This window comes from Zootoca vivipara, chromosome 9, assembly GCF_965207765.1.
Source record: "Zootoca vivipara chromosome 9, rZooViv2.hap1.1, whole genome shotgun sequence".
Taxonomy (NCBI): domain Eukaryota; kingdom Metazoa; phylum Chordata; class Lepidosauria; order Squamata; family Lacertidae; genus Zootoca; species Zootoca vivipara.
In genome coordinates, this window is record NC_142592.1 from 36,865,165 (window position 1) to 36,877,406 (window position 12,242).

The 12,242-nt window shown below is 40.6% G+C and overlaps 1 protein-coding gene across 3 annotated transcripts in view; it reads right to left on the reverse strand.

Annotated features, from left to right (window-relative positions):
- The window catches only part of FGD6 (FYVE, RhoGEF and PH domain containing 6), a 58,940-nt gene that overhangs the window by 23,889 nt on the left and 22,809 nt on the right, over positions 1-12,242 (reverse strand). For all 3 annotated transcript variants that reach the window (XM_035128371.3, XM_088651867.1, XM_088651868.1), the window contains exons 4-9: positions 12,089-12,156; positions 11,960-11,990; positions 8,291-8,442; positions 7,075-7,231; positions 4,435-4,522; positions 617-667 (exon numbers count right to left, since the gene is read on the reverse strand). In XM_035128371.3, the coding sequence (XP_034984262.1) occupies positions 617-667; positions 4,435-4,522; positions 7,075-7,231; positions 8,291-8,442; positions 11,960-11,990; positions 12,089-12,156 (547 nt within the window). The remainder of the gene's footprint in view (positions 1-616; positions 668-4,434; positions 4,523-7,074; positions 7,232-8,290; positions 8,443-11,959; positions 11,991-12,088; positions 12,157-12,242) is intronic.

Here is a 12,242-nt window from a genome sequence, read left to right on the forward strand (position 1 = left end):
CAGTGTTCTCGAAGCTACGAACATGAGTTTGACCAAACTGCGGGAGGCAGTGCAAGACAGGAGTGCCTGGTGTGCTATCGTCCATGGGGTCACGAAGAGTCGGACACGACTAAATGACTAAACAACAACAACTATAACACAGAGCATTAGCACTGGCCTTGTAGAAGTTTTTTCTGATCTTCAGGGATTCCTAAACCAGTGGTGCTTACATCAGGGGTTTTTTAAATGCTTTTTATACATGTTGGAAGCCGCCCAGAGTGGCTGGGGCAACCCAGCCAGATGGGCAGGGTATAATTAATTAATTAATTAAACAAACAAACAAACAAACAAACAAACAAACAAACAAACATGACTGGACGTGAAGCAAGGTGATCTCTGGCAATTCCCTCCCTCTGGGAGCTTCCTATGCCACCTTTTCTGTTGTTCAGAGGATGCGCCCCAACCCTAAGAGCAAACATGCAGGCCACTGCAAGAGAAGTGTAACCCAAGAAACCTGAAAGTCTGGATCCAGCCTTGTGGCTGTGCCACCAATGCAACAACACCCCCCGGGCCCATAAATTCAAGAAGATGTATGCTTTTCATTAAACTATGGACTAAATACTATAAAAGCAATTACCCTGAGTATCTCTGAAGTCAGCAGAATCTTCTAAGAGGTTCTTTAAATAATCTGTGGAAAGAGAAATGTTATTAAGGAAGAGAACAGGATGAAGTTATTACAATGAACCTCTAGGTGGCCCAGTTGAGCCATAAGATCATTATGTCTCCGAAAAGGTTTGCATATTTACAAAGAGTCCTCACACTCACTGATTTCAAAGGGAATTAAACACGTTTAATGTAGCTGAAATGCACTCTGAATGCACAGGGTTTAAGCACTGGTCCATGGCATTTCTAGAAGTGCCTTATGCATATATTAAGGAGAGGATCTTCTCCCTGGTGCTCCTTGCAACTTTGAAATGCCCTCCCAAGGAAGGCATTCCGAGCAGCGACTTTGTATTATTTCTGGTGCTAGGTTAGAATATTTTTATATGCCAGGCATTTTAAATTACGGTGTTTGAGAGGATTGAATAATTTTATTCCCCTTAGTTCCATTGCATTGTTGCTTAGGTTTCATGTTAAATTTGTAGGTTTAAAATGCATATGTATAAGTGCCCCCTAATCTATTTTTTGTTATATGGTTTATGAATTTTTAAACATAAAGGCAGCATGAATACGGCACTTGCTCTCTTCTCCCAGCCAGAAGGCAGCAAGCATCTTGGTAAGAAAGAATTGGGCAGCCGGGTCGGACTGAACTTAGCTTTTTTTGCAAGGTGGCTGCATCATGTGCCCTCAGACCATCATCTGAGAGTGAGCATGCTGTACTCTAGCCACACACACACCCCTTCCATAACTTCTCTGCCAGTTGGGGATGATTAACAGCAGCAGTCTGGATGATCTTCCTGACTGCGTGTTCATGCAGATCTCTCACACAGAAGTGGTTATTATTTCCCAGTGGTTTTCTGAGTTTACAGTACAGTAATTAGCACCGCTCTTCTTCAACCTCAAGCACCAACTATAAGTTTACGTTACAGACTTGGATTTTTTTCCACAATGACAACATGGGGGGACAAAATTCCACACAGTACTACTTTCTAGGCAAACGCAGCATTTTTGCAGAGTCATAAGCAGCAGTGAAAGAAATCTTACTATTTATACAGCAGCTGAGAAAATCAAAGTAGCGGATATTTTTCTGGCATGCAGACAAGCCCTAGAGAAGGATGCGACAAATAATAATAGTTTGTAGGATAAAGGTGAAGAAGGCCTAATGGATATGAATAAACAGAAGGGAAAGAAATGACTACACTCTTGAGTCAGAGGAAGGCCTACTCATTTTGCTGTGTTTTGCTCCTGGAATTCAGTCAGTCAGGAATTAAGTTAAGCTAGGGCATCCCAGAGCAGTCCAAGGTTTTATGTATATTATGCTGCTTATGGGTTAGATCAGGCATCCCCAAACTGCGGCCCTCCAGATGTTTTGGCCTACAACTCCCATGATCCCTAGCTAACAGGACCAGTGGGCGGGGAAGATGGGAATTGTAGTCCAAAACATCTGGAGGGCTGAAGTTTGGGGATGCCTGGAATAGATCTATGCTACCAGCTGCAGGAAGAGGGGGTGAAAAGGTGATGTTTGTTTATTTCTCCTTCTCACTTGTAGTCTCCTGTGCTCCAGAAAATCTGTTCCAGAGGGTTAGTGGACCCTCCAGAAGACTATGGGAAATAGTGCTATAAGCTGCAGGGAAACTGGGAATCATCAAAAACTGCTTCTTCCAGAGAGTGTTTCTCCTGTATCTCATAAATGAAGGGGTCCTTTCCTTTGTGGGAGGGCAATGACTCTAACTCAATATGTATAGAAGTGTTTTAGAGAAAGTATATTTTATGTAACAAGCTATATTATGTACCGTATTGCAAATTGGTGTGCACATCCCTTTCCTATATCAGAGTAATTAGCACACTTGACTATTCATTGAGTCATATATTTGAGGATTCAGCTGAAGAGCTACTTAACAGAAATGATGCTCAGAAGAACCGTAGAAGACAGGTTGTGAAATTATTTTCTTCTTCATTTTGTTCTACGGTCTTTCTCAAAGCCTAAGAGCAACAATGTCAAACCCAACATTTACAGCTCCTGATTTCCCAAAGTACATACACTACACAAGAAAAAGAAAATAGAGTGAGGAAGTTTGAATAATGTGAAATTCACTAACTCAGCATAAATCATGTTCTCTGCATCTTTACAAAAACCTGACATTTCTGCAAAAATCCGGCAGAATAAAGCAATAAATAAAAAGACGTCAGAGATTCAGAGAGCCAAATGTTGCCTATGACCAACAACAGATTGGAGTACTACTAGTAGAGCAGCTCTTTCACTATTCATTATGAATACAATTTCATGGGAGCAGCAAAGCAGGAACTGAAAGAATAAGAGGAGATTGCAGCATAAACTTAGCCTGGTGTACAGACCTCATCCCTCCTCTTCAACAGTTTGCAAAAGAGATCAACAGTTTGCTGTTTCGATGCTGCTTCTTTCATTTTCTCTTACTAGAAGATACATTTCCTGTCTTTTTAAATCAAGGATGGGGAACCCGTGGCCCTTCAGAAGTCTCTGGGCCATAATTCCCATTATCCCTGGGCATTAAGCCATGCTGAGTAGGGCTGATGGGAGTTTTAATCCAACAACATCAAGAGCGTCATAAGTTTCCAGATCCCTGATTTAATTAGTCCACTACTACTTGCATGACTATTAATCATTGACAGTACAGGCAACCCCTCAATTACGTGGGGGTTACATTCTGAGGCACCTCGTGTTTTAGTGAAATCGTGTATATTGGGAACACCATTGAAAGCGCCTGCAGACACCCTCTAAAACTCTGGAAACCCTTTAAAAAACCGAAAGTCCATGAAACCCCACCACAATCACTGCCTCCAAACTTCCTTGCTCAAACTCTCCACAGGCCTCAAAGGTTGGTGCAAAGGTTCATGGGATTGCTACACTGTTTTTGAACATGTTTGCTGTTTTCACGCTCTTTTAGGGCCATATTTGCTGCTTTTCATGCCACTTCCGGGTTCGTGGCAACGCTCATGTGTACGGTGGCGTTGTGATTCAAACACCTGTGATTCAAACACAGGAGGTGCCTGTACTACAACCCATGAACTTTTTTATTTTGGGGAACTGCATGACAGTGACCATCAATCCAGGAAATTTCAACTTTTTGTGTAGATTCATAGTAAAGGGATTATATGTTCAGGGCATTACCAGTGAGACATGTTAGAGGTCCATAGATGGCTGAAGTTCCCACACACTGGTAAGGAAACAGCAGAAGGGAGCCTAGATGGGAAGGTGGGACTATGCAGTATCCTTGGACTACTCTCAACATCAAAGAGCAGGGATTCTGTTACAGTGTCATCATATGCATGTTTACACAGAAGTCCTACCATGCTCTATTATTGCTTTATGGCAATAGGGGGGAAAAGGAAAGTCAATTTTACAAAGGAGTAGTAGAGTATGGATTTATTTTTTTAACTATAGCTAAAACTATAACAACATGACCAAAATAAGAATATGCATGGATCAGCACTTGGTATAAGAAAAATATTTATATTATATCAGTTTTCAGAGCTTCCCTTTTCCTTTTGAAATCAATACTGTTCTACCCTGAACAGCAGAACCAGAATGAACAGCTGTGGAAACATAGCATAACATCATAGCCCTGATGCTTATCACCATCAACATTTATTCAGCAGAAGACGAAAAAGAATCAGATGTGTTCTTCCTTTGCATTTTTATTCACTGCAGAAGAATTTCTCTGTACAATAATTTTTCCATGCATCTGAATTCAGGTAAAAATATTCTTAGCAAGTTGAGGTTTGCTACCTGTAGAGCATTGACTTTTTAGCTCTTACCTGTCAAAAGCAGCCTGTACTGGGGGATCCTCTGAACTGGCTTGAGCAAATAGTGCTTCAGTGCCAAGTTAGCACAGCGGGAGCTCATCTGAAAAAGAAAACACCCAGGATTTTGAAACTTAACATTCTTTTAAAACAACTTGCCTGAACCAGACCAAATAGTTTACTCTTGCTACTGTCTGCAAGCTCTATTGGTTGTTTTTTTCTCTTTCTTTTTTTTTAAATGGGCTGTTATTCAATTGTGGCTTTGCCTTTGCAGAAAGAAGTTCTGATGAAGCCAGTGGCTCATCTAGTCCAGCAACTGGTATTCAGAAGCATACAGTGGAGGTAGAGTATAGTTATCTGGTAGCCACTGATAGCCTGATCCTCCAGGAATTTGTCCAATTCTCTTTTAAAGCCATCCAAGTTGGTGGACATCCCTGCCTCTTGTGGGAGTTAATTCCATGGTTTCATGATGTGCTTTGTGAATCCCAGAATCATAGAATTGTAGAGTTGGAAGGGGCAACATAAGTATTTCCTTTTGTCTGTACTGAATCTTCCAGCATTTAAGTTTAATTAGATGTCCCTGAGTTCTAGTATTAAGAGCAGGGCTGAATTAGCCATTAAATGAAACAATATTTTGAATTAGAACTATATGGGGGCACCAAAATCTTTTAAGTGCTTAGGGTCTCCAAAGGTCTTAATCTGGAGCCCTGATTATGAGGGAGAAAAATGTTTCTCTACTCAGTTTCTCAATACCATGCATACTTTTACACACTTCTATCGTGTCTCCTTTTATTTGCCTTTTCTCTAAACTAAAAAGCCCCAAATGCTCACCCTACAAGCAATCTAAAGAAGACTTTAGGCTGGCTCAGATTTATATAGATGTAGGATTTAGCCAACATGTCAGCATGCTATGATACCAACAGCTTCACCATTCTGATCATTTCCTCCTCACCCCCAAGTGAGCAAAGTATAATTGTGTCTACTTTAGTGCCACATACAAAGCAGACAGGCAGCTGCAAAGCGTGATAGAAAATAAGGATTTTCTGACTTAACAAATCTGAGGCACCATGCGTCCATCTAAATTTGTCCTCAGATAAACAAATGGTATAGACTCAACAAGCAATAATTAAGGAATCATGGCAGCACGAAGCCTTGGATTTGCATTTTGGCAGAAAACTGAATCTCAAATGGAAAGGGACTCAGCCAAGAGACTTGACCGGCTTCTAACATTCCATTCAGTTCAAATGGCCTGAAAAAGTCATTTATTGTGGACAGAAGACTTGTACAGGGCTGACGAGAGACTCATTAATAGAGGAAATATTACTTCCTTTCTTGCTTACATTTATTTTCTTAACCTCAGTTATACATTTCACTAGATGAAAGAACAAAGAATGCTGCTGCCAAATTGCATCTGATGCAAACCTCCTTGCTAGCTGTAAGTCCACGGTCACCAAACTTCTTTAAAAAATATATACGGTATATTAGTTTTGATTGTTGCTTTCCATATCAGGTTTTGCCAATTCATTAAAAATGAGTTGTTTCAAGGAAATCAAAACACTCCAGCCAATCTTCTACGGTGCCTATTCTATATCATATTGGTGGATTAGACTCTTACTGCATCAGTTTTCAGAGGAAGCCTATGAGACAGTAATCAATTTTGTGTACAAGGGTTGCATACACTTTATTGAAGAAAATTTCAATGGTGATGCCAAAATTAACAAAAGGTTATTTAAAATGAAAATATTAAATGTATAGGTTTTATAAATCTGTCAACAGAACTAGATACATTTTGTAAACGACAATATGGCAGACAAAATCTTTTGATCACAAAGAGATTCCAAGACACTTTTCATGATATTGTATCTTTGAAGAATCAGTGCTTTTAAGAATGAATGTTTCAGTTAGAATTCTGACTTGGGTGTTTTAAATTTCCAGTCGTTTGCTCTGCATACCTGCCAAGTTGCTGTCGGAGAAATAACGGACCGGCTGGAAGTAGCAGACTGGAAGTAGTGCTGCCGCCATTTTGGAACAGGGCGGAGCATGCTCAGAAGTGACTTTTGATGCTGCTTTGCCCAGTTCCAAAATGGCCGCCACGCCAGAAGTCGCACTGCAGCCATTTTGGAACTGGGCAGAGCAGCATCAAAAGTCGCTTCTGAGCATGCTCCGCCCAGTTCCAAAATGGCCACCGTGGCAGAATAACCCGGGGGAAAACAAAAAAATCCGTTTTTCCAGCTAGGAACAGCTGGAAAAACGGGGATTTCCCAGGGAATACGGGAGACTTGGCAGCTATGTTGCTCTGCTGTACTTCCCCTGCAGAACTTCGGTTATACAGTAATCGTAAAGAGAATGTTTACTATTTCCAGTTTCATATTATGCTCAAATACGATGTGCATGTGTTGCTTACCAGATGTAATTCTTATCGCTTGCTTCTTGATCCTTTAAAAAAGATCCAAGCTACTATGGGGGATGTGCAGCATCTCTGCTCACACGCATTTTAAAAAGGGACCAAAAGTGAAAAAAATATGCACACTATACCTGACAAGAGACACGTGCGTGCATTTTGTATTCTGGCATTGTGCAAACCAGCCCTTAGAGAAAACTAAAGTCAAAAGATGGACTGTATCGTCTGACACCATTGATAAAAGGCTCCATTACCTCAAAGTCTCGAACAACAGCAGCAAACCCAGGGTTCTTCTTGCATTGCTCATCTAGAAGAGCTACATTCCTATCGAATTCTTTGATGTACGTTGAATACATCTTTAGGTATGGTCCTTTCTTCACAAATATATCAGCAATTCGCTGGTGGTCAATCCTAGAATTTAACACCGTGGACAATTAGAACTTAAACCTGAAGAATGCATGATGGAGGGAACATATCCCGGGAGAACAGTGCCCACCCCCAGGCCTCCTCTGCGACCCCCTGCTCAGTCCCTTTCATGTGTTAAGAATGAAAGTGTTTGCAAGGACTGCTATTGAAACGAGCATCTAAATCAGAAGGGGGGCAAGCTAGTAGCCTTTGAGCTAAACCTGGCCATTGGACAAGCCTCACTTCTTCATATATACCCTTCAAGGTAAAAAGAGGGGCCCTTGTAAGCCTGGTCAATATTTTTCTGACTTGGCTTCATAAGGGCAAAAGGTATGGCAAAAATTCAGATTTTCTTCCATCTCCTTTTCCATCCTTGCTACACTGCCTAGCAGAACTCAGCCCCTAACAAGACATGATGCTATCAATGTTGCTTGGCAATATTAATTAATTAGTTTTTACATATAGACATTTGGGATAGGTGGAGCTTTAAACCTTTCTGCCACAGCCCTGGTCCAGATGTAGGGGGGAGGTGCCTGCTATTCAAAGTGGGAGGAAAGCACCCATTGGTACCAACGGATGCTATCCTCCCACTGCAATTAGCAGCCAAATGGCAACAGGAGGCTTGATCAGGAGTATGGTGGAACAAATAGTTAAAGCCTTCCTCCTCCCATGTCATAGTCCTGACCTGGCTCAGCCCCAATCACCCAAATAGCCTATGGTAAAAAATAGCAAACATAGCCAAGCAAGGTCAAATGACATTTTAGAAAGGTTCATTTAGTCATGACTGATTTGGTCATAGAAAGTAAAGATGAAGAGGGGAAGGAACTTGGTACCTTTGACTCCAATAGCCAATCTAGCTGCAAACTACTAATATATGTGAGTACATAAACACACACACACATCCAGGGAAAACCTTGGTTCAAAAATAGCTGCATTGCAACACCATATACGGTATTAGTAATTCAATTTTGTGGTATAAAAACAGCACACAGTACTAGAAGCCTGAATATCTCAAAATTCTAACCAATAAGTAAGCAGGAATCTATGCTCTCAATGTGTAGTTACCAGTGGGACAGCCGCTCTTCAAGTTCTCTCAAGAGGTCCCGATTAAGCTCATACAGTTGAGGTAGGTAGTACAGGATCTGATTTAGAATCCTGTCTTCAATGACTGGCTTTCCAAGTTGCCTGGAAGCATGTGCTACTGAATCCCGGAAATCCTGTTAAGAGTACAAACACAGGCACACAAAGAGCCTCTGAAAAACTGGCCTCCAAGCAACTACCAGTAATATAGGTCATGTTATTCCCCTTGTATACATGCAGAAGGCCCATTCAGCCACATTCCCCAGGACCAGATATGCAGCCCAAGGTCAGACACTCTCACTTCTGTGCTTTGGAAAAGAAGGGAAGTTCAGGCACAGTTGATCTGATCCTACGCTTAAGCTTACTGGAGAAAATAGGTACAACTTCTAGGGGAAATTTGCCTGGAAAATACCATACCTAGCCACAATCCATTTCTCTTTCTGATCTAATAGAATGGAAAGCTGTTTGACTGCATTTTGTCAAAGGTGCTGAAAGTTCTTAGGAGACCCTTATTCTCCTCAAATAGCTACAATTCCCAGAGTTTCCCAGGAAGTGGAATTGATTGTTAAGTCACTGGCAATTGTGTCTGTCTGAGGGGAATGGCTGTCTCTTAACAACTCTGAACTCCTTAAATTATAGCTCCCAGGACACTTTATGGGAGGCAGAAGACATTACAGTTCGAAGTGGCTGCATATGGAGGCAAATACTCAAAAATGTGCTCTTTTCTGAATTTCTCTGTCTTTTATTTTGTGGGGTAAGGGGAAGATCAAACACGCCATCTCCTTACATACTTAACCCACCCACTGAGTGGGTTCAGTTCATCTTTGCCAGCCAAGCAATACTTTATGTAAACAGTGTAATAAGGAGAAATGTACAAATCTAAACAAGGCAAAGCAATTATGTAAATGCACGCACAGCTGTTTTGCAACGTGTGTGGGGGTGGGTGAACACTGGTCAGCACTTTCCTTTCCTTACAACCTCTTTTAAGATTAGAGGACTTGAAGCAGAAAGGAACAGAGGTATGGTTTGGTATTGGAGACTCAGCTGCACAAGATTTCAGTGGAAACAGATGGCCTCATTCATATGGAAATGCTGTGTTTTTGTATGTTGTAAGCCAACTGGCAACACAAAACTTAACTAGCCTTTTTACATCCGGGGGGGGGGGGGTGACCTTCAAACACTGCCTTCACACAGATAAATAAGTTGAGGAATTACTATAGCTAATCGAACCCAGATGGAACACAGGAGCTCCAGAGAACTTTAAGCAAAGCGCAAGATGCATAACATTTAAAAGGGAACACTTTTTAAAACATAAGAGGAAAAATATGCTGGGAATGTGTACACACTTAACTTGCACAGCCCAGACCTGTGTTGCGACCCAATCTTGAATGCATTTATTCATGAATCCAGGACAGTCAAAGGCTAATAAATGGAGGTCTAGCTCTTTTTGGCTTAAGACTTGCAACTAATTATTCCTTCTCCTCCCTATTGATCTGATACATTCCACCCACAAAAGAAAACAAGAACAGATGTATGCTTCATGCTATGTGGAAAAGCAAAACGTTCTGCATGAGCAACTGCAGGTCCAGTGATCCAAAACTCTTGAGCCTAGTGCGGCACATAATGCGATATTTCTCCCACAAAAGGATAGAGTAAAACTATCTTGTAACAGGAGCAGGCAAGGCAGAAAATTCGATTGTTTGTGCTGTACCAGAGACAAGAAAATTATTCACCACATTTCTGAAGCACATACTGCACCTTACTGCCTTTCTTTCTTAACAGAGAGGTCTGGTGCTTTTTAGAGCTGCAAGACAGGCAGCAAATCAACAGAAACAGATTACTCCACCATTGCATTGCCTTGCTGAGGAAAGCCACACACTGAATTTTTCTCAGCTTTTACAAGCAGCTGCTTACAAAGTATCCAAGCAAAATTCGTTACAGGCAGCAGTGCAATACTTTGCACTGAAGACGTTTCCCTCTTAATTCTTTAACATAAAAAGTACATCTGTCCATCTCCAGGAGCCACTGCCTAGTCACTTCAGGTTCTATATGCAGATTCTAACATGCCTATGTGGCTCCTAGGTGAGTCCCAGGAAGGGCTCAATTACTCTAATAAATTTTAATGGGTTGCAGGTGCTGCAGTCTTGAATTACAGACTAGTAAAGTTCAGTTTCATATACTGCCAATTTAAAGCAAAAAAACCCCCAACAACTTCTGCATCGTCTTGCAAGAAATGTTGGAGCAGTGGTGTAATCGAATACTGCCTTTCATCTTTTTTTTAATTAAAAAAAAACTTACTACTATATAAAAATTGCATTTCATTATGCCTGATGTCATGTAATCCACATATATACACATCCTATCACCTTAAAATCCTTTTTTGTTAACTGGGGCAGTGAGGTTATAAACCCAGCACATTTACCAAAGAGAGATCCCGGTGAAGTCAAAGTCTCAATTGTCATGAAAGATCCATACGCACCTATGCTCCTTCCTTCCATTTTGCACACTGCTTTAATCAGTTGCTTTCATTTACATCTGAATCATCAAACTATACTTTGCTCCTACTGACAATTAAAAAAGCTGCACCAGACTCCACAATCCCCAATTACTCCTAAAATTAATAAGAAAAAACAGACTATGGGGATCTTTGCTTTCCATCTGGAGAGATTCAAACAGCTCTTTTTACATAATGGAAGACTCACTGTGAAATTTAAAAAGCCCTGACCTAGCAAGCAGTCCTCAGCCTCTGAACTTTGATTGCCCAAGAATCAGCAAAACCTGAACAGTCAGGTTCAAACCTGGCTGCCTAGTAAGTCAGGCTCCTTGCAATACTTGAAAACAATCTGTAGAAAAACTATTTTCCTTTAATGCCTAGCTAAGCCCGAACACACCCTACTACAAGTATCACTTTTCAGTATTTCTTCCAGTTTGGATGTTCTTCAATGTATATACAACCAAGCCTACACATTCTAAGAGAAGGCAATGCAAGTAAAATGACAGCAAGATAGGGCTGTGACAACCTTGTTCACTGGCATATGGCAACAGGAAGCAATAAATCTGAAGGCATTAAAAGGGTGAGTCTGCCCTTGTCCCCCTCAGTGGTTCACAGAGCTGGCAAGAGTATGCTATTTTCTTTCCCAGCACAAAAGACTACTTGGCAACTCAAAAACGAATTAAACCTGGGTGCACACTATTCTTTAGTGTGCAAAAGTTCACCTGTGTGCACACAAACAAGAGCTTTCGGAGTTCAGAAGCAAAAACAAATAACAAAAGAGCACCCTTCTCCTGCTCTACTGCATTTCTGACCAAACTGGGAAGTCACCAGAATTTCTGACAGCTAGACCTTCCACCTTTCCATCTGCAGGCCTAGAAATATTCTAGTACACGTTCTAAGCACATTTGTAACATTCAAACTTTCTGCAGCACTTCAACAGAAAAATTACCGCACCCCAAACATTCTATTCCTTCTATTCATTAGGAAGCATTCCAGGAGTTTGGGCATTGATATTTAATTGCTGTTTCATTAGGCTATTTTTTTAAAAAAAAGAATGAACATTTAAGAAACTCAGTTGAATACATTTTCTGAAAATAACTTCATAAATAATTAACTTTGTAGCAAACATGCTTATGAAGTGAAATAAATACAGTACTTACAATGTGCAAAAGCTTCAGAACATCTACAAACCTAATACAAAAACAAGAACAGTAAATATTATCTCAACCACAAAGGAAAAACATACATACCTCCATGCATAACTTATTAAATTTTACACCAATACTTACACTTTCTCTGAGCTCATTATTTCTTTAGCAATATGATAAACTTTTGTTTTCTTCCCAGCTGCTTTAATCTGCAAATAAAATTAAACTTTGTAGAATGCAGACATGCTATTTTTAAAAAAATGCAACAGCCCTAAATCTTAGTTTTTTTTCTGCT